Raw genomic sequence first — 21,223 nt, 5'->3', positions numbered from 1 at the left:
TTACCACTACAACATATCCCTCTGTCGTATAACGGGTTAGTAGTCAAGTCAGTCATAGCCGATAATGGACATACATGTTATTGAGGGAAACAGTGCAGAGGAAAATTGTCATCAACATCATGGGGCTTCAAAAGAGCGACCGCGGCAGGACTCGAACCTGCAATCTTCTGATCCGAAGTCAGACGCCTTATCCATTAGGCCACGCGGCCCACGGTATTACTAAAAGAGCGCATAATTGTTTTTATACATCTCATAAGAGTAATTATATATAATACTGTATCATATCCACGTTTGACCATTGTAAAAAAAACTGTAGCGTGTAGCGGTGTTCATTTAATAATTTGTTTGTATTGTTTACAAACGGATGTAGTCATCCGGCCCGCTTGGGGTCGCTAACGCTTTGGCTTGCTTTGGTCTCCGTGGGTTTCTTTCCTTGACTCTAGGCATGCTGAAGTGGCAACCTCCTATGCTGTGGGGCGATTTAACTTCACTGGCAGTCTAGCTAACAAAGTTAGCGAGCGCAGGATTAAACAGTTATTGTTTTGTTTGGTTGCTCAAAGTACCAGCAGTCCCCTTGTGGGTTAGCATGGATCAACTGATGGCAAACATACGTTAGCAGGTTGGTGGTATATTATAATACTATGCTAACGTTACAGAAGGTTAAGCTAGCTAACGTTTAGTCCAGCACTTATTTTCAGTTAAGGTATGTCTAGCGTTAATGTGAAAGTTGGGTGATCATAACTTAAGTAAGTTAAGTTAACATTAAATATGTGAAATATCAAAGTGTTTTTGACTCAGTCCTCGATAATGTTTCTAAACTGTGTGTCAGTAAGTAAAGTAAAATAGGTAGGCAAAATCACATATCATAAGATAAAATCACACATTATTGATCTGGATCTAGAATCTACTGTAATACATTACATGAGAAGCTAACTGGGGCTAAGCTGTATTATGTAATAATGCTGATGTATCAATGTCTTCTAGCTCCAGTGTGAAGTCCTCCTGAGGTGATGCTGTATGTGTTGCGCTGTCCTCTGCAGAGGACCCTCGTCTCTTTACAATGGACGTGTTTACGCTCCCTCTACTCCACCAAGCCTCACTCTTCTCAGGGCGAGGATTCCACAGAGACCCGCCTGAACCCCCTTAACATTCAGATGCTGTCAAGGAACCTCCACGAGCAGATCTTTCGAGGGCTGGAACCAGAATACAGAGAGGAAGATGTGGAGCGCAGCATTAGGCACCTGCAGAAACACCAGCTGTGGGGGAAGAAAACTTCACTGTTGCCTGATGTAGAGCTGAAGCTTCCCCAAATGTATGGCGAAAATATTGATGAGCACTTTCGCAACTTGGCGAAGAAGCAGAGTCTTCCCTACCTTGAGGCTGCCTCCAAGCTGCAGCTGGCTGAGCTCCCTCGCATGCCACAGAAATGGAGCTGGAAGGTTGGCTGGACCCGCTATGGGCCCAATGGAGAGTGTAAGAGGGTTGATTTCCCAGAGGAGTCAGCACTGGTGTTTGATGTGGAGGTGTGCGTAACGGAGGGACGGTGTCCCACACTGGCTGTTGCTGTGTCTCCAACTAACTGGTGAGGAACAAGAAGAATTGTAAAGATTGTGTAAAGGGGAGAAATTCACTGACTGGCATTAAACTGTTTATTGGAAGGATTGTGGTGTTGTGTCATGGGTCAAGTTGTTTTGCTTAATAGGCAGAGGATGGATTTCCATTGTCCCACTAATGCTACCAAAATTACCAAAAAATGTACATGTTTTTATACATGAATGGGCAACAGTTAGATTTTAATTTTTCCAATTTGTATATATCTCACTTTTTAGGTATTCCTGGTGCAGTAAGCGTCTGATTGAAGAGCGGTACTCGTGGTCAAACCAGTTGACTCTAGCTGACCTCATCCCACTGGAGACACCTATTGACTCTGCCTGCCCGCCAGGGAATCAGTGGAAGGAGAGGCTCATAGTGGGCCATAATGTCAGTTTTGACCGATCTTTTATTAAGGAGCAGTACTTACTAAAGGTCAGTATTCAGAGGGTGGTGTGTTTTGTCCTTGTTTCTTGTGTCCTTTTTGTTTTACATCTTCATTGTATGATTTTATGATCCTCGCTGTATGAGTCACATGAGTAAATGTCTGTGTATGACATAAAAGTTCATGTACACAACAAAAAGTAGTTTTCTTTTCTAAAGGGTTCTAAGGTACGCTTCATGGACACCATGAGCCTTCACATGGCCATCTCTGGGCTAACTGGGTTCCAACGCACACTGTGGATGGCCAGTAAGCTGGGTAAAAGGAGGGGTCTTCAGGATGTCAAGGCACACATGAAGAAAGCTGGACAGAAGAGGGAGGGCCCAACGGTTTGTGTCCTTTGTTCACCATATTTCAGCTTTTTTTTTGTTGAAAGTGTCAGGTCTTTTGGTTGGCATGGCAGTGGCTGTTGTCATCAGCAAAACTCAATGTGACCTGATGTTTTTGTGTATAGATTGGATCCTGGGACTGGATGAATATTAGCAGCATTAATAACCTGGCTGATGTCCATGCTCTGTATGTGGGAGGGCCGCCACTGCAGAAAGAGGCCAGAGAGATCTTTGTGAAGGGCAGTATGATGGATGTGAGGAACAACTTCCAGGTCAGAGGTTCATGTCAAATTGTCAGTAATCATAGGCTGAAATTATTTATATTACAAGGTCCTCTAAATGACTTGCATTTATCATGAAGAACAGACAAATAATTTTGGCTTTGCTGACCCCTACAGGAGTTAATGCAGTACTGCGCCATGGATGTTCTGGCCACACATGAAGTCTTCACAGAACAGCTACCCCTCTTCATGGAGAGGTCAGTAAACCCCGACCCACAAACGTTTTACGCTAACTTATTTGTTAGGATTGTCTAGCCAAAATATGATATTGCGTTTGTTCAGATTTCTGCATAATAATCCCATCTCTTTTATCTTTTATTAGGTGCCCTCATCCAGTGACATTTGCAGGAATGCTGGAGATGGGTGTGAGCTACCTTCCCGTCAATCAAAACTGGGGGCGTTACCTGGAAGATTCTCAAGACATTTACGAGGAGCTCCAGAGAGAGATGAAGAAGTCTCTGATGGCTCTAGCGGACGATGCCTGCCAGCTGCTGCAGGATGACAGGTGAGAAGTACCTACAGTATTTTTTATCATTTGTGACTATAGCACATTATTTAATTTTGACCATATGTGTGTGATAAGGTAAAAGGGATTATAGATTTATGCATAATGTATACTTCCATAACTCTAAGGGATAGTGTTTTACGGTGCTTAGTATAAAAAACGTATAAGTATTGTACTTGTTTTCTGTTTTTTTTAACTTCAGATACAAAGAAGACCCCTGGCTTTGGGACTTTGAGTGGGATGTGCAGGAGTTCAAGGTGAAGAAAGTAGCAGCCAGCAAGAAGAAATGCTCCAAAAAAGCAGCTGAAACACAAGCTGCTACTCCTCTTCTAGACTGGGAGGAAGGTAAAAGCTCAGATCCTGGGACACATTTCTAAAGCCAATGTTATATCTCTCTTTTTTAAAGTGGCTGTTTTTAGTTGAAATATTATAACAACAAAGCAAGAATGTGTTAAAAATGACAGATGAGATGATTCAGTTGAGTTGTTTTGATATTAGACCCAGGTCCTCCCTCTGAAGAAGAGATGGCAAGCCCTTGCCCCAGCAGGCTGACAGTGGAGAAGCTGAAGGAAACAGTGAATCGACTTCCTAAGAAAAGGCAACATCTGCCTGGACATCCAGGGTAAGATCACCCCCAAGCACTGCAGAGTGAGCCAACATGTATTGTCTTTCAATTTCCGCTTCCCTTTGCCATTGACGGTGTAAGTCAGTCCTTCTCCCCCCTTACTGCCTCCTTCAGGTGGTATCGTAAGCTGTGTGAGAAGATGTCTGTGGGGGACAGCTGGTCACCTGGAGCCGGCCTCCTCAGTCTACAGATGAGAGTGACACCTAAGCTGATGGGTTTGACGTGGGATGGTTTCCCCTTGTATTACACAGAGAAACATGGGTGGGGCTACCTGGTACCTGGACGCAGGGATAACCTGGTATCTCAGGAGGAAAATACAGGACCCGTGTGCCCACACAGGTACTTGCTTACATCATCAAGGCATGTGCTATTCATTATTTAGATTTTCACAGTATAGGATGTGCGTGTATTTTATTAAAGCACTGTTTTGTCCCATAGAGCTATTGAGAGTGTTTACAGAGAGTATTGTGAGCAGAACAGCAAAAAGCAGCCTGAATATCTGGACAGCAGCCCTTCAGAGGACGTCATGTGGACAGACAGCACAGTGTGGGCAAAGGTGCATACGCTCATAATGTCATGTACCTCATTCTTGTAGTGTTTACAAGAAGCAGTGCTTTTCATAAATATCCCAAAAAAGTGGGATCAAGTGTTTGAATCTTTATGAAATTTACATTGCGTTGACCTACTGTCTGTGTTTAATCAGTGCTACTTTGGATCATTGATCTAGAATGATAGAATGATAGAATATGTATCATGACACAGGCGTGTTTCCTAACCTCATCTCAAGGTGGAGGAGTTCAGTTCCCTGGAAAGTCTGACAGAAGAAAATGAAGTCCGAGTGACGAAAAATCGGGAGAGGAAGAAAAACTGGGTGAGTAAAGTGTTCGTTGTCATTTGCAGATGCTTTATGACTTTGTATCATGAACACTTGGGCCATGAACTGTGTATGATACTGTTATATTTCTATATTTCAATTCCCTTTATAGCCTTGTTAATATGGAACGGCACTATCTGATCTAACATGCAGTGTGTTGTGGTGTTATTTTACGTGCGTTTTTTTGTTTCACTGTGCTGAAGTGGAACGTTAGTTGTTGTGATTTGTCGTATGATGTAGTTTTCTGTATTATCAACAGTCTGAAGATCCACATTACGTCCCAGAGCAGAGTCACTGCCATTATCACCATGGAAACGGCCCCTACTACGATGTAGATATCCCAGGTTGCTGGTTTTTCAAATTACCTCACAAGGTGAAGTTTCACTGTTTTACTGTGTCCTGAATAACGTCCATTGTTACATTGACACTTCATTGAGTTACTTTTCATCGTCTCACACACTTAATGTGTGTTTCAGGATGGTAATCACAACAATGTTGGCAGTCCTTTTTCAAAAGACTTCCTGTCCAAGATGGAGGATGGTACTCTCAGGGCAGGACGGAGTGGAACCAACGCTACACGAGCTCTGGAGATCAACAAAATGATGTCCTTCTGGAGGAACGCCCATAAACGTATAAGGTGCCCATCAGCTGCCACGATAGTTAAGTTACTCATCTTTTTGGAGGATTACAATCAGCGTTGTCAGTCATAAAGATGACGAATACATGGTTTTACTGCCTCCTCATAGCTCTCAGATGGTGTTGTGGCTACGAAAGGAAGAGCTTCCTTGTATTGTCAACGGGTATGTCTTGTATATTGATGGCTATCATTTATTTATTGATCAGCCATGTAGTTGGGATAAGTCATTGCTGTCTATAACAACTTTTCTGTCTCCTAAAGACACAATGAGTTTAATGAAGAGGGCCAGTATGGTGCCATATTACCTCAGGTCATCACCGCTGGAACGGTAACGCGTAGGGCTGTGGAGCCAACGTGGCTGACTGCCAGCAATGCACGGGTAAGAGGTAGAGCGACAGAAAAACCTCACATCACAAGAGATTACTGACTCAGTTTGAATGAAATTGCATTCATCAGCCAATAGAGAAATTTTGTTTGTATGACTGACTGTTTTTTGTGTCCACAGCGGGATCGGGTAGGCAGTGAGCTGAAGGCCATGGTGCAGGTACCTCCTGGATATCACCTGGTGGGAGCAGATGTAGACTCTCAAGAGTTGTGGATCGCTGCTGTGCTTGGAGAGGCTCACTTTGCTGGCATGCATGGTGAGATTTGTCCCTTTTGAAATCTAGTTCTTACTTAAACACCATATTATTGAAGTTGTAGAAGGCAACACAAAGTCATAGTCTGAACAAACAGCATCTGATGTTAACTGTGTTCATCTTATGTCCCTGCTGGGTTCAGGTTGTACAGCATTTGGCTGGATGACCCTTCAGGGAAAGAAGAGTCAGGGCACTGACCTGCACAGCCGCACTGCTGACACTGTGGGCATCAGCAGAGAGCATGCCAAGGTGTTCAACTATGGACGCATTTATGGTGCAGGACAGCCCTTTGCTGAGAGGCTGCTAATGCAGTTCAACCACCGCCTTAGTCAGACAGAAGCTGCCAGGAAGGCCACGAATATGTACGCCATAACAAAGGGCATACGCAGGTACACTCAACAGGTTGAATAGTTGCGTGTTTAAGTAAGATTTTTAGTAAGTTTAGTTGTTTATGCAAAGGTGATGACATTGAGCTGCATGTTTGTGCTTATGTTTTGTCAGCTACAATCTGACAGAGGAGGGGGAGTGGCTGGTCAATGAACTGGGAATAGAGGTGGAGAGGGAGGAAAATGGAAGAGTCACCCTGCAGGAGTTGCAGAAGATCAGTAGACTGGCCTCACAGTGGTAAAGGGAGCATGTAAAACATCACACAAACATCCACAAGCCCTTTAGCGTTACGACATATTCTCCTACATCCTCTCAGTGTTTCTGTTCCTTCATTTTCCTCTGTCTCCCTCTGTGTTCCTTATACCCCTCAGCTCTCGGCGGAAGAGGTGGGATATAGTGGAAAAACGTCTGTGGGCTGGAGGTACTGAGTCGGACATGTTCAATAAGCTGGAGAGCATTGCTCATTCAGCCCAGCCAGCCACTCCTGTTCTAGGCTGCAGGATTAGCAGAGCGCTGGAGCCCAAAGCAGTTAAGAAGGAGGTGAGGCTGTGCTGACCACGGGGAGAGATCAACTCTTAACATAAATATAATCAACATGGTGGTATTCAACTAGCATGAGCAGTCCACATCAAGAGGCTTGTGTGCCAAAACCCATTTTTTCATTAGTATAATTCTGGAGATTAATTGTAAGAGATGTTCATTGCCTTTTATTATTCTACTGTCCATAGGCATGTGCCCACTCTGTCATTAAGGGCTAAGTCCTAAAATCTGATCATAAACTGTTTTGAAGAAGAAATTATTAGCATAGAACCACAAAATAACCTTTGTCTTTAACGTAAGATGTTGCCATATGTCAGTTTATCACAAGCAGAGTGAACTGGGTGGTCCAAAGCTCTGCAGTGGACTACCTACATCTGATGCTGGTGGCCATGAAGTGGCTCTTTGAGGAGCACGACATCGACGGCCGCTTCTGCATCAGCATCCACGACGAGGTGCGGTACCTTGTCAGCAGCGAAGACCGTTACCGAGCAGCGCTGGCACTTCAGGTCACAAACCTGCTTACGAGGTCTGCTCACAGCGCAGTATTTATTCTTCCCTGTCAAAATATCCACTATAGCATAGGCAATAAACTTGACAGCTGTTCTGATTGTGTGCCTGTGTCTCCTGCAGGAGTGTGTTCGCCCATGCGTTGGGCATGCAGGACCTTCCCCAGTCAGTAGCTTTCTTCAGTTCAGTTGACATTGACCAGTGTCTGAGGAAGGAGGTCACCATGGACTGCGTAACCCCCTCCAACCCCACAGGTCTGGAACGAAGATACGGTCTACAACCTGGTGAGTTCTGCACACAATGATCAGCTTTTATTAATTTGTTTTTCTGTAATTAGTCATATTGCATGCATTGTACAAATGTGTGATATAAATAAAATGTATAAAAAGGAAAGGCAAATAAGGATCTTCAAAGCCCTGCAGGTATCAAAGTAATAATTTTTTTGTACATGAATTAATAAATTTATTTTTTTTAATTTCAATTATTACTTTGAGTTTACACCAAGTATATACACACGTCTAAAATCAAAATGAAAGCCAAGAAGCCATTCACATTGTCAGTGACTTTTCAGTTTATTTGCACTGCATTATACAGCCTTGTGTGACCTGGCTGGAGAAGAATAAAAGTACTGAAATAACGTACAATGTAGTTATGTCAGGGAATTCATTACAAATGTGTGCATATTTTTACTCCTGATACCTGCCAAGCTAAAATTCAATGCAAGACACAATTTAAAAACTTCAAAAGACTATAAAACAGTGTAAATAAACAGAATAAGAAAGAAAATATCTATTTTTAAACTAAACAGCACTTGACAAAGCTGGGCTGAAAATCTCTTTAGGATGCATTTATGTGGATTGGAAACCACAGATCCACCTCTTCCCTTAGTGTAGCCAAGGACTGATAAAGTAGGGCCATCATAAGTACTACTGTATGTAGTTACAACTGTACTATCTTTAAAATAAAAACTGTGGCCTTTATCTGAACAACAGAGCAGCTTATTCATCGTGAAGTGATCCTGATGAAGTGGGAACAGAAAGTCAAATTAGTCCTTGACAAATAATGTAAAACAGAAATTATGGTTTTTAATGTCAGTCAAAAAAGTGTCAAACACAAAATACATATTTCTTTTGAATAAAGTGAACTATAGGAGCACAATCAGATTGTTAAACAATGTGTGCAAACTCTCCACAGGTGAGGCCCTGGACATTTGCCAAATCCTCGACATCACTAAAGGCTCTCTGGACAAAGGAACATAGCACTTTGGGGGTCGAGCTACTGTTACTCAGCTGTCAGGAGGCTGCTGAGCAAGCTGGTCAAAGTTGAAGATCATTAAGGAATTTGGAGATGTGTTTATCGAAAAGTGGAGTCTTAGCTCACTGTTTTCTCTTCTTCTGTTTGGGTTCTTGTGTCTCCTCTGCGTCCTGTGACTCTGTGGTCTGAAAGAGATGGAAGAAGAAACAGAGTGAGATCTCACCCAGCAGAAGCCTACTGGAATAGGGCTTAATCTGCATAGCAAAAAACAGCTTTATTGACTAATCAAGTAAAAAGGGAGAAATAAAACAGCTGCACTGTGAATGTGTAAGGAAAGACGGTGTGTTACAGTATGAGATTGCACTTACCTCCTGACTGTCGTCCTGCTCCTGCAGGGCTGCGTCCAGAGTAGCAGGGTTGATGCGGAAATCTCTTGAGGTGCTCAGCTTCATGTACTGCATCAGATTTACCTGGACAAACGTGCACACAGATGTTGGTGCAACACTGGATATGAGTGGCCGACTGATGTATCACTATTGACGGTGTTTCGGGAGCTTTCTGTGTTTTGCTCAGTGTTTTGTTTATAATGTCTCTATGTATTTTGAGAATCATTTTGTCAACTGTCTCAAGCAATCCAGTTCACACGTACCTTTGATTTCTTTGAGAGTGCGATGAGGTATTTCTCATACTGCTCAATGCTGAAGATCAAGTTGGGGATGGCCTTTGTCTCACGCAGGAGTTTTGACTACCAAGAGAAAAATCGAGAAGCAAATTCTGTTGCGGCTTGTTTGAGGCTCAAGGTTTTTTTTTGTTGTACAGTGTATCTATACATTTTTGATATAATAAAGAAACAGAAAATGTATTGTTATAATTCATCTCATGAATTATTACAATCACATATTATAAATGTCCTTACAGAGGCCACAGTGTTGACTTCATTCCTTTTCTTTTTCTTCTTGTCATCTGCACCTCCACCACCAAATTCTCCACTCTAATAGAGAAAACACATTGTTTTCAAAATATCAAGACTCCCTCTTTAGGCCAAAGTTGCTTGTGTCAAATCCATAACTAAAAAACTCAAAACAGCACCGTCATAATTAGAGATTATCATTTGTCTGAAAACCCGGAGCTTTGGCAGGGACTAGTTTACGAAACTGGACTGAGCTGTACCTGTGCGTATGTGATGAAAGAGTAGCACTGTGGTGTCAGGTGGGAGCCAGACAGTTTGACCTGCACAGGGGACACAGAAAACACTAGATTAGCTTGACATCAGAAGTACTAGAGCATTCAAACAATGCCTGAGACTCACCAGCTTCTCAAAGCGTGCTGGCAGTGCACCGTGCTGGCTGGCACACACCTGGATGTACTAAAACGACAAATATAGAAAGTAAATGAATGTCACACTAGCCAACCTCACAAACTCTACATCCATACTGAGATCATAGAGATGACATATACGCACATATTTAACCAGGGTGGTGAGGATGGTGTATGTGCGAGTCAGTTCCCTCAGCAGCGTAATGGTGGAGGTGCCAGGCAGCAGGGCCGTCTGGACCAGCTCGTTCAATGCAGTCAAAAGAGTCCCGAGCTGCAGCGTCACGGCTTTCTCTATTGGATCCTGCTGGCCTGCAGTCTGGGTGGCCTCGACTATACATCAGGAACGTAACATCACAAGTTTTAGTAGCATCCCCTGACAGAGATTCATCTCCTCCCCGTGTCCCCTTTCAACTCTCCCCATTAATCCAACTGAGCATCCGTGTGAAAAGGCTTCTTACCAGAGCCAGACTTGTCAGAGGCCGCCTGGCTTTTCTTTCTGGCAATCAGCCAGTCCACTTCATCAAGCACTCTGTCAACCTGAGACAGGACCAGCAGCTGGGGCAAGAGATTAAAGTGATGATGAAGACGAGGTGAGCACACTGCGCTAACAGATTCTGAAATATCGGTGTCACAGCAAATCAGAAGCTTCCAACACTCACCGCTGCTGTTGTCGCAGTCTTCATGTTGACGATGGCAAAGTGAGACTGTTTTTCCACCTCCACATCCTGATCACACAGAAAGAAAAGGCAGAATGAAAAATGTCTCCATTACAAAAGTGGCATGTTCATTTTGGCTGACTTGCTAGGTTATTGTCGTTAATCTGCAGTCAAAAATCCTTTAATACTGCAAAAATTTGGGATGACATGAGACGGTGATCAAAGCTTGAATTTGAACCATGGACAAAGCAGTTGTCAACGAAGGTACCTGGAGAAAAGCCACCTGCATTTAACATATATGGAATGTAAAAATTGAGACATACAATAACACAAACTGTAATTAACTGGTGCCATAATTAAATCCTTATAAATTGCTGATATCAACTGCTGCCTCGCAATTGTTTTTCAAAGGTATAATGCCAAATCGCTTGTGCTCTGAACACTGTGAAGTGTATTTGTGTGTACCTGATCGATATCTCCCAGTTGGCTGTGGATGTCTTGGCAGAGTTCCAGCAACAGGCTAACAGGACTCTTATAGAGAACGTGCAGGTTGAAGAGGAGAGAGAGCAGTCCCTTGGAGAAAGCACAATCCTCTAAAAGAGACAAATAAACACACATCACTGAGAAAGCACACATCACTGTACCTAACATGGACACAAAGATTAAGTGAACTGACACTCACCAAAACTGGTCTCCTTGCAGATTTTCACAGTCCATGTGATCATCTGAACAAACTGTAAATGCAGACGTGTGTTAGAGGAAAAAGTACTACGGAATTTGTTCTATGAAGTTCACTTCAGAGTACACGTACCTGTTGGGAGGAGGGCTTTAGCTGGCGAGAGAGTACACTCAAGATGCTGACCAGCAGCTGAGCCTCTTTGCTGTTAAATTCCTCCTCACTTCCACTTAACTGTGTGAACAGCGCCCTCTGTTGATCAGCAAATCAAATTGGATTTTAATGTAGCTGCTCAGATAGGGTGAAGCAGTGCTCACATTTAAAACATTAAACAGCTTTGTATTTGACTTAATAAAAGGCTCCTGGTACAACATTTTGTGAAATAGCCTGACAGAAGCAATGGATAGGCATGACTTAAACTACTTTTCCATTAGAAAATAAATGTTTGGATTTTAACCTTTAAAATAAGAAGTGTAGAAGCACCTGAAACTGTCTGATGTAAAAGAAGTTCATCTCGGTCACACTGCCATCATCTGGCTCAGCATCGTCCTCTGAGATGTCTGTAAGAAACACAAAACGTGATGAATTCCTGCGTACAGTTCAGGTGTAAAACCTAAAGTTCAATGCTTTTACAGTTTGAAAACTGCGTGTGTCTGACCCATGGTGGAGAGGAGCTGGGCCATCCTGTCTGGATAGCGCTGCTGGCAGGTTGTGAAGATCCTGAGTAGACCTTCCAGACACAGCTGGGACAGGCTGGAGCGCTTCTCCTTCCTCCCTGCGTCCTCCACGACACTGGGGATGTTGGTGTAACGCCATATCAGCACACTGGGACGACAATTATACAAAGACGGATCTCTTTCATTGGTCAAACAATGAACACGAAACAACACGAAACTACACGAAACCAGAAGACAAAGCCTGTTATTAAGGCAGAGGGATTCCTACCTTGTCATGTCGCAGAGGAAGCGGAAAGTTCTGTCTGTGTTCTGTCCATCTGGGCCATCTGAGTGTCCAGTTTCCTCCAGCTGCTGGATTTTCTGCACAGCCACACTTACTGCATAACGCACAAATTCTCCACTTGAGCGAAGCACAGAGAGAGCCTCCTCTCTGCTCTGAGTACTGTCTCTGGAAAAAAAGGAAGAAATGCATTTTTGTTAAATTTTTTTCAACAATCTAGTAGTGTTTAATTCTAGAAATAATTTTTAATGTATTGGTTTTGTCAATACTCCCATTGATTAAAAGCACATTTAAACACACACATTTTCGGAAACCAGTTGATTGTTTACATAGCATTTCTAACTTACCGGTTCAAGTTTGCACAGTACTTGTAACTGTCATTTTGATAAAAAGTGTATTTTTGTACCAATTACAAATGATTGCAAACAACATACAATCCAGTCAAGACATGTAAGAACTAAAAAGAGTGCATTCCCAGATGAATACAGTTTTTATAGAAGCTGTTTTCAGGTGTATATACAGTTATTTAATTTCATAAAATGTGACCTTTATATTCAGATAGAACCAGTAATCCATGTAAACACAGCCACTGACCGCATTTACCTGAAGAGCACAGTGAGGAGAGTTGACACGAAGCCCAAGGAGAGTAAACTGCGGGGGGTCTTGTTTGAGGGCACTCGAACCTTTCCGGATTTCTCCTTCAGGATTTCAGACAGCTTGTTGTAGCGGTTGAACAGCTCCATGAGCTCCTCAAAGCGGCTTTTACTGCAACACACAAGTACACAAATAAAGAATATACCACTTCAACAACATTTATGCTACACAACGTGTTGACCCTACAAAGACAAGTGGTTGTTAACCTGTAGTTGGCTTTGATGAAGTTGTACTCCAAGAGGACCTCATACACTCCCATCACCAGCACAGCATAGATATTATTCTTCACCCCAACACTGGATCCCATGGAGAACTCAGCTGACTTGTCCTGAACACACACACACACACACACACACACACACACACACACAGTATATGGCTTATGCCTCTCATCTTACAGCCGTGTGCAGGTCACTAAGACACATAGTTAGTAAGACCGATAAAATGTGATGCCGATCATGGGAAAGGTGCTCCTGCTGTTGACCACAAAGACTTCAGTGTACAGTTTTACATCGTATGCTCCTGTCCTGATATGCATACCAGTTCAAAGTCCTCCAGTTCACTCTTGATCATGCGTCTTGTCATACTCTCTAGGATTGTCTGCAGTTCCGACTGGTATCCCTCCTCCTCCTCCTCCTCCTCCTCCTCCTCATCATCGCTGTCAGCAGTGGGGTTGGCTGATCGGCGCATGTTCTGCAGCCACAGCAGGGAATGTACAGTGCAGCTAACCAGATGGGCCTGACAGGGAACAAACACTATTTATAGCAGACATTAACACACAGTCACAAAAATGCTACAATGCAGACAAGAGTACCAGTGGCTCCTGGAGGTAGACTTGGTCTCCGAGAGCTGTGATGCACGGTTCCAGTTTCACCGGGGGCAGGAGGTCTTGTTCGGGCTCGTAGTGCCGCTTCAGCTAAGGATACATATAGCTCTCCATGTTATAGATAACATGACAAAAAGACCATTATACCTAACAGTATGCACTTAACACACACACACACACACACACACACACACACACACACACACACACACACACACACACACACACACACACACACACACACACACACACACACACACACACACACACACACACACACACACACACACACACACACACACACACACACACACACACACACACACCTGAGAGAAGAGGGTCTGCATGATGGAGCTTGCAAGTTGAGAGTTGCGACGGAGAACATCATAGAAACCCTGAAATGGGCGAGAATCTTTTAGAACTGTGTCTGTCGTTGTTCCTAAGCTTATCAAGAGTATCAGTCATGGTTAGTAATTGTAACAGCATGCTGCAAATTAAAAATCAACGAATAAACATGGCCTAGAAAAGAGACGTCTAACCTCATAGAGCATGAGGCGCACATCAGCCTGCTGGCCGAGGCAGCGCCGCAGGCTGCTGAGGATCTCCAGACAGAACGCTTCATTGGCAGCAGAGTTGTAACGAGAATGAACGTCCACTTGGATCTATTCAGGGGTTCAGGCAGACGGTTACTATGCGACAGATGTTGTTTAAAATTGCACATATTTTCCAGCACCCTTGCTGCACATGCATCTATGGAAAGACCGCATACAGTTGAATGGGAAGTGCACCTGGCTCGAGGAGATCGCCTGGCTACACTGGCTCGAGGCCAAGCTGCCCAACACTTTGAAGTTCTTCAGCAGCAACAAGAAGCCAGTCACTGCGGACTTCCTGCCGTCCAGTTGGCTAGCAGAGGGGAGAGAACAGTGTAAGAAATGATATGTATTTGAGGTGTTAAACGGCCTCTCTTTTTCTTTACTGTTAAGATATCAAATGTGTTAATCAAAGCATGACTCATTAATTGTACTGGTGAACCTTGTTTGATTGAGAGCAAAGCAGTACTCACCTGGAAAACATGGCCTTGCGGAGAACTAGAATCAAAGCATCTTTCAAGGACATACTGACTTTGAGCAGGGGCTGGAGATTAAACAGAGAAGAAGGATTAAACAATGGAAACCTCTACAATGTGTCTATGTGTGTGAGTATGTGTGTCTGTTTAGGTACCTGGACAGCTTTTAGTAGACCCTGAACAGTGGCCAGGGGCAGGTATGACAGGTGGTCAAATGTCTCTGTCACCTTGGAGGATGACTCCAGGAGGATCATGGGAGCAGAGACCACAATGTCAGAGAAAAGGTCTGATGATACAGAAACAAAAAAGTCAAAATATAGCCTGCGACTAGACTGATACATCCATAACTGTGTACATATGAAAGCTGGGACTAATATCTAAATGTTGTTTCACCTAAGTAATGACTGACAGGTGAGGCCGTCTTTGTGACCAGTCGATTTAACACCTGCTCCAGTATCTCGCCTCTGATAGGCTCGTGCATCTGTTGCAGAGGAAGCACACATCCTCCAGTGAGAAAACACAATATAAACATGTAGCCAATTATCAGTCATTTACATTGTGATAACCAAATGTTACCTTAAAGCCCTGCAAGAGCACCTGTCCTCCCAGCTTACAGGCCTGCTGAGCCGGGGTCCGGGCTATGGGAGCAGACCCTTCTGTGGTCTTGCCAAATGGTCCAGGTTTGGGTCCAAATGTATCCATGAGGAAGAAGCCCAGCTGTACCAGCCCCTGGGTCACATGATCCCAACCAAACACACTGCACCGGTGGAAGAGTAGAATTCATGTGAAGGAGATTAACTGCTAATAACTAATATTTTGTTCGTGATAGATGTGAAATGATAATGAAGTGTATCTTCACTTCACTGATAAGATAAAATATCTTAATGGTCATCACACAGCCACAGGTTTATTTCACCCAAACAACCATCTGTCACTCAGTAGACATGGCAACACAGGAAAGACAGAAGAGTGTAGAAATTGTGATTTAATTCTAAATCATTTACTTTTACACTATATATACTTTTATATAATCAAGGTAAGAAACACTTATTTGTGTACTGTGGTCACCACAGATAATTGCTGATAATATCTTAAATAAAATCTGATCAAAATGTTTTGATGCTCCCACCTGTTCTTGACTGTGTCCAGTATCATCTGAGCCACACTGCAGTGTCCAGGTAGGAGGTCCTGCAGGAACTTTGACCCCTGCTGCAGCTGCTCATCCTTAAAGCTCTTGATGATTGCCCCCTTCAGTAGGTCAAACACCTACCCAAACCAGGGAAAGGAGAGAAAAAAAATAATTGAACAGCAAAGATTAATCAAAATACGACTCTAATGAGTATAGGGAAAATAGTATAGATTTGTCACCTGCTCTTCATATCGCTGGATGCGTGCCACAGAGAGCAACAGGGCGACACTGAAAGGGCACAGGTCCCCATAAGATGTCTGCAGAAATGCAATTCAAGATTTATGGCATAATTAACATTACAAACGTGATCAAATTTTCAAAAATAACTTCTCTAACAGACAAATTAGTTATACATAACCTTAAAGCTTTTAAGGAATTCCCTCCCGAGTTCATGGTCGAGTCGTATAGCAAAGACTATGTGGAGGATAGTGGTGCCCTCCACATGCCTTAACTGGTCCTGTGGGATGGACTGCACTTCTAGATCCAGGCTCCTGAGGAAGACACAGTTGAAAAACAACAATCAGTAAATGGAAAGCAGGCAGTAAGATTTAGAGTGAATGCAGTATATGCCACTTCCGGTGTATGAGCCACTCACTCTCCGTGTTTCTGCTCTTCTTCCTGGCGAACATCCTGCTCCTTAAAATAACTGATGATTCCATCCAGGACCTGTTTCTTACAACCCTAACAGCAATAGTGCAGGGCAGGCATTTAGATCATTAAAAGAAAGGGGAAGACATGATCACCTGTTGCTGTAAATCAACACATTGTTACACGCACACAAACACACACCTTTGCAGATAAAAGCAGCAGCTGATAAACCAGTGGCGGGATCTCCTGCAGATCCAGTTTGGTGAACATCCTCAGGACTTTCTCCACCAAAAACCTCAGCTCCTCTGATGACAGAGGCACATCCCTGAAATGAGGCATTGTGATATCATTGTAAATGCAATTAAAAAAAAAGAGGAAAAGACAAGTTACTGCAATGAACTTGTATTATTCGGTGGGATCTGACAATGTGATGGTCTGATAGGCCAGAGGTGTTACCTGAACATGGTCGTCAGGTGGATAACACATTGTGGGTCCCATCTGCATGAAAGAAGAGGAATAGATAAATACAAACATCCTGTTTGTTAATATTCCACATCTAATGGTTTAAATATTTCATCTCAATGAGGGGAGTGGACGTGCCATTGTTATCATATGTGCTTATCAGAATCAGAAACTTGTCACTGCTCATGTACTTACAAAATGTCCTCACCTGCTTGAGCAGAGGCTGTTGATCAGCTGTTTCTTATATTCCTCACCACTGAGTTCACCTAAAGTTATGATAAAATAACAAGAGACATTTTAACATTCTGCACCTTGTAGATGACATCACTAAGTAAGATTCTGATGTTTTTGATATAACATAAAATATCAAAGATACCAAAGCTAGTAGCTTTACACGTACCTTTGCCATAAGACAAGGCTTCACAGGCTGAAAGGGCAGTAAGCACAGTAGGAAATAGCTCCAGGGATTTCCCACTGCCCATTTTCCCCACCTTAATGGCTTCAACAAAAAGATATGCCAGTTGTGCAAGAGAGGGTCCGGGCAGTGTATGAGTCTGTGCACAACATTTAAGAGGCAAAATGGTTATTAGAGAGATGCATCTGTGCTGATATGACAGGAAAGGGACATGGGGACACAATATGTAGACACTAATGGGACAGCAACTCAGTACAGGAAAAAGTTAACACAAAATCAAAAACCTAGTCGCCCTAAGAAATGTTGGTTTAATCGTTAGATTTGTAATAATTTCTACATCTAAAGATATTTTGGCATTATGTTGATGTCATACTGTCTCACATCCTCATGTCCTGATAGTATTATGCAGTGCAGAGAGCTCAAAACAGCAGTTAGCATTAACAGGTTGTTATTTAAGACAAATAATAATAATAATTTTAATTCTAATCATGATTTTTTTTTTTTTTACCTCCAGCATCAGCAGTCCAATGATATCAGCTGCCACCTCAGCCTGAAGATCCCCGGACTCACACAGAGGGATGCAGTGTTGATAAACAAGAAGTCTGCGGTTTGACCCTTCAGTGGAATTAGGTGGAGAGCCTAAACAAAAGAGCACACACTTTAATTTTACTGCACAGGATACCATATGTGACATTAAAACCCATGCAGGTCATTTAAACTTGTATTAATGATGACTACTGATATAAAGTATTTCTGATTCTGATATGCTAACAGTACTGTGTACTTACCTTTGAATATGCCTTTAATCATGGCACCGACCTTCTTACCCTTTAGTGCACCATTGGTAATCACAGTGATTAGCTAGAAAGTAGATAACAGAGGAGAGTCACGTTATTTCATAAGCCATCAGACAGGACTCTTTTTACAACCTATGACATTAACAAAGTAACTCAGCGTTACCTTGTCATTTGTAAGGGAGGACAGATACTTCTGAAGTTCGGCGGTACTGTCTCCATCTGACAGTGTGACGATTTGATCCATTTCAGCCCTCATCATCGACCTACAAGCAGACACAAGTGGCTGGTAAACCTAGAGATAACTTAGCAAGAAATCCCCGTTTGTTATGAACCTCAGCAAGCCTAGTTGTAGTAGATTTAATAAACGATATGCACATATCAGATTTTTACCTTTGTTTGTCGGTCGTTTAGCTAAATTTGATATTGGACATCCAACTAACTTTAGTAAACTAGCGTTAGTCCGTGAAAGAGCAAAGTCAAGCCTTCAGTGTCTTGGTAACGCTTTCATAATGTAACGAATTCCCGCCAGCATTCACTTCCTGTTTTGCTTCATGGTTGCCATGTTCGGTTCAAAATATCCCACAATTACAGTACTTGATATTCCTGTCAACATATCATTCCACTGTAAAGTAAATTATGAGTAAAAACACAACATATGTTTTAGTATGACTTAGTATATACAATGTGAGCATGTATTGGTAAATGCCTTAACGGTTCATCAATAACATGGTGGGGCGCCATGGTGGTGCAGTGGTTAGCACTGTCGTACGAGGGTTCGACCCCCCCCCCGCCGTCATGTCCAAATGTCCTTGAGCAAGACACTAAACCCCAAGTTGCTCCTGATGGAGGCCAGCACCTCGCCATCGGTGTGTGAATGTGTGTGTGAGTGGGTGAATGGGACCTGATCTGTAAAGCGCTTTGGGAGCCGTTAAGGTTGAAACGCGCTATATAAGTGAAGACAATTTACCATAATCTAGCCTAATTTAATCATGTTTTTTAAGGGGGGGAAATTGCCAGCTTCTGTCGACAGTTTTGGTGTCTAACATTTGTTCACTCTATGTATTTCTCTTAGCAAAGTAAATCGTAGAATTAACCCTTTAAACTCTTCAGTCGTCAGGGTTCATCCAAGCTCGGGCCAGTGGCGCAATGGATAACGCGTCTGACTACGGATCAGAAGATTCTAGGTTCGACTCCTGGCTGGCTCGATCATTTTTCATTGTATGGAAGATACCTTTCCTTTATATTTTTATTGGAAACACTTTAATCTCCCTATTTAGCATTTATAAGCAGTACATAAACTGCTTTATGTAGTCGGTCTAGACCTGCTAGAGTCGGTCTAGACCTGCTCTATTTTGTAAAGTGTCATGAGATGACTTTGTTGTGATTTGGCGCTATATAAATAAAATTGAATTGAATTGAATTGAATTGAAAAATTGAATTGAATAAACATTTAATAGAACTATAATGTTATGGCTTATAGTTGTATGCAGCTATAAGGACATTTTTTAATGTTTATGAATATTAAATAGGGGAGCTATGGGGGGGCCTGTGGTAAAAAATACATGTCACATCACTAAGTGCTTGATAAATGGAGTATGCACTGAGTAGACGTATAGAAATATGGAACTTAATGTGTACAGTCAAGCCTCCTTTACATGTGCTTGCTGTTGGTGAGGATCAAGCTGTTTAGAGGGATCAGACAGCCATGGTGGTTCCTTATCTGCAAACAGTCGAAAGCAGAAGTGATCCAGCTCACTGCGTTTTTAAGAATTCTGACCCCATATTGGAAAAAAAGAATATATATTTTTTTCTTTTTAACAATATCCTGTAAACAAACATTCAGACATAGGCCTGCATCTCTAACATGAGGGCAAAAGAGATGTTGTACCTTCAATATGACATCGGAAGAGTTCAGCCCAAAGGTAGTGGTGATAATCTGAAAAGAGATGCAATAACAAAAAGAATAAGTTACTTTTTATAAATAAATTGTTAATATTTTTAGTAATTCAATAGGTGAACAAAAACAAATTAAGTCCATAGTTTCATGTAATGTGTGTGTGGCATATGGCTAACACATTCACAGTTACAGTTGTCAAAATAAATGGACAAAATTAATTGCAACAACTGACAATAATAGTGAAGGGTCCCAAATACTGGCAAATAATTTGTGAGAATTACAACAAACGCAATGGTCGTTGTCTACCTGACTGTCATCTGCAACAGATACAACATGAGATGCAACCACTGACTATGACCCCTTCAATGGACAATTTGACCCCTGATCTTCTGGAAGAGATGATATTGAAAATATTTGCATATTCATTGATCCTGGATTATTCAATGAGGGAGAAGATGTAATTTTAATAATCTTTAACAAAGTAATGGAACTTTTTTGTTGGAAGACAATGATTATTATTCAAGGCTAGGAGTATTTTTATATGTCTTAAAACATTTTTTAAACATTTACATCTGGCAGCTGATCCAGGCACGGGGCAGGCCCGGGGGGAGTGGGTGTGTTAGCAACACAAGGGTGGTGAAACAATGTCAATGAAAATGTCAATGTTACATTTATCAAAATAGAGAAATGTGTGCCACTGGAATGACTTTTATTGTCTCTACTTTTATTGTCATATTCAGAATTGTTGAATGCCCTCTCTGGTTGATTGTTTGAGATTAGAAATGTAGAGACTAAGGTCACACATTTGGCTTCTATATAATTCCTTATTAGACAAAGCTAAACAAAATGGCTGCCCATGGACATATAACTTTTCACTTTCCATCCATCTCCATAGAGCTCATTCTACACCATCATCAGTGCACTCGGTGACATTTCAACCTATTTACCAGAGAGGGGCATCTGACAATTTTCAATAAGATAGGCATACATATATGTAAAAAAAATTGTGATATCTTTTTAAAATGAATTTATTAATTAGTCATGAAAAGACAGAATAAGGAGACTTCTTAATTTGATGATTATTTATCTTTTTACTTTCTAGTGGCACACTCAA

The 21,223-nt window shown here is 42.2% G+C and overlaps 2 protein-coding genes and 2 non-coding genes across 4 annotated transcripts; 2 read left to right on the top strand and 2 right to left on the bottom strand.

Moving 5' to 3' along the window:
• Positions 1-136: 136 nt before the first annotated feature.
• On the bottom strand, positions 137-209 carry trnar-ucg (transfer RNA arginine (anticodon UCG)). The gene has a single exon. It is a non-coding gene; the product is annotated as a tRNA-Arg (tRNA).
• A 263-nt stretch (positions 210-472) lies between these two features.
• polg (polymerase (DNA directed), gamma) lies at positions 473-9,535 on the top strand. Its single transcript, XM_070908017.1, has 23 exons — positions 473-619; positions 985-1,582; positions 1,830-2,025; positions 2,194-2,361; positions 2,487-2,633; positions 2,760-2,839; positions 2,965-3,147; positions 3,350-3,492; positions 3,646-3,769; positions 3,887-4,111; positions 4,211-4,328; positions 4,560-4,643; positions 4,906-5,019; positions 5,123-5,283; positions 5,393-5,446; positions 5,545-5,662; positions 5,789-5,924; positions 6,064-6,310; positions 6,423-6,545; positions 6,680-6,848; positions 7,166-7,374; positions 7,479-7,639; positions 8,550-9,535. Exons 2-23 carry the CDS (start codon positions 1,011-1,013, stop codon positions 8,612-8,614), a joined length of 3,597 nt encoding a protein of 1,198 aa, XP_070764118.1. The 5' UTR covers positions 473-619; positions 985-1,010; the 3' UTR covers positions 8,615-9,535.
• fanci (FA complementation group I) lies at positions 8,501-18,687 on the bottom strand. The gene is made up of 38 exons (XM_070908016.1): positions 18,603-18,687; positions 18,376-18,475; positions 18,204-18,276; positions 17,924-18,054; positions 17,401-17,554; positions 17,209-17,266; positions 16,995-17,036; positions 16,740-16,863; positions 16,546-16,631; positions 16,309-16,441; positions 16,130-16,207; positions 15,891-16,027; positions 15,338-15,518; positions 15,155-15,242; positions 14,917-15,047; positions 14,759-14,829; positions 14,484-14,598; positions 14,235-14,357; positions 14,022-14,090; positions 13,684-13,785; positions 13,410-13,607; positions 13,076-13,197; positions 12,819-12,980; positions 12,204-12,383; positions 11,917-12,083; positions 11,742-11,818; positions 11,394-11,510; positions 11,265-11,316; positions 11,048-11,175; positions 10,586-10,651; positions 10,385-10,481; positions 10,072-10,256; positions 9,919-9,975; positions 9,780-9,839; positions 9,526-9,600; positions 9,259-9,354; positions 8,974-9,079; positions 8,501-8,787 (listed from the first exon to the last, which is right to left on the bottom strand). Exons 2-38 carry the CDS (start codon positions 18,469-18,471, stop codon positions 8,732-8,734), a joined length of 3,993 nt encoding a protein of 1,330 aa, XP_070764117.1. The 5' UTR covers positions 18,472-18,475; positions 18,603-18,687; the 3' UTR covers positions 8,501-8,731.
• Positions 18,688-19,344: 657 nt separating this feature from the next.
• Positions 19,345-19,417, top strand: trnar-acg (transfer RNA arginine (anticodon ACG)). The gene has a single exon. It is a non-coding gene; the product is annotated as a tRNA-Arg (tRNA).
• Positions 19,418-21,223: the final 1,806 nt, after the last annotated feature.

Source organism: Enoplosus armatus, chromosome 6 (genome assembly GCF_043641665.1).
Source record: "Enoplosus armatus isolate fEnoArm2 chromosome 6, fEnoArm2.hap1, whole genome shotgun sequence".
Classification (NCBI taxonomy): domain Eukaryota; kingdom Metazoa; phylum Chordata; class Actinopteri; order Centrarchiformes; family Enoplosidae; genus Enoplosus; species Enoplosus armatus.
This window is presented reverse-complemented; position numbering and strand designations above follow the sequence as displayed.

What these genes read in the sequence shown, in the direction of transcription:
- fanci (XM_070908016.1), bottom strand. Translation starts at nt 18,471, where the DNA reads ATGATGAGGGCTGAAATGGATCAAATCGTCACACTGTCAGATGGAGAC. An exon ending in CGCAAGGCCATGTTTTCCAG is followed by an intron (nt 14,599 to 14,758) that starts GTGAGTACTGCT and finishes CCCCTCTGCTAG; the next exon opens with CCAACTGGACGGCAGGAAGT. An exon ending in CTGCAAGGAGACCAGTTTTG is followed by an intron (nt 11,176 to 11,264) that starts GTGAGTGTCAGT and finishes TGTCTCTTTTAG; the next exon opens with AGGATTGTGCTTTCTCCAAG.
- polg (XM_070908017.1), top strand. Translation starts at nt 1,011, where the DNA reads ATGCTGTATGTGTTGCGCTGTCCTCTGCAGAGGACCCTCGTCTCTTTA. An exon ending in TTTTCAAATTACCTCACAAG is followed by an intron (nt 5,020 to 5,122) that starts GTGAAGTTTCAC and finishes TGTGTGTTTCAG; the next exon opens with GATGGTAATCACAACAATGT. An exon ending in CTTCCTTGTATTGTCAACGG is followed by an intron (nt 5,447 to 5,544) that starts GTATGTCTTGTA and finishes TGTCTCCTAAAG; the next exon opens with ACACAATGAGTTTAATGAAG.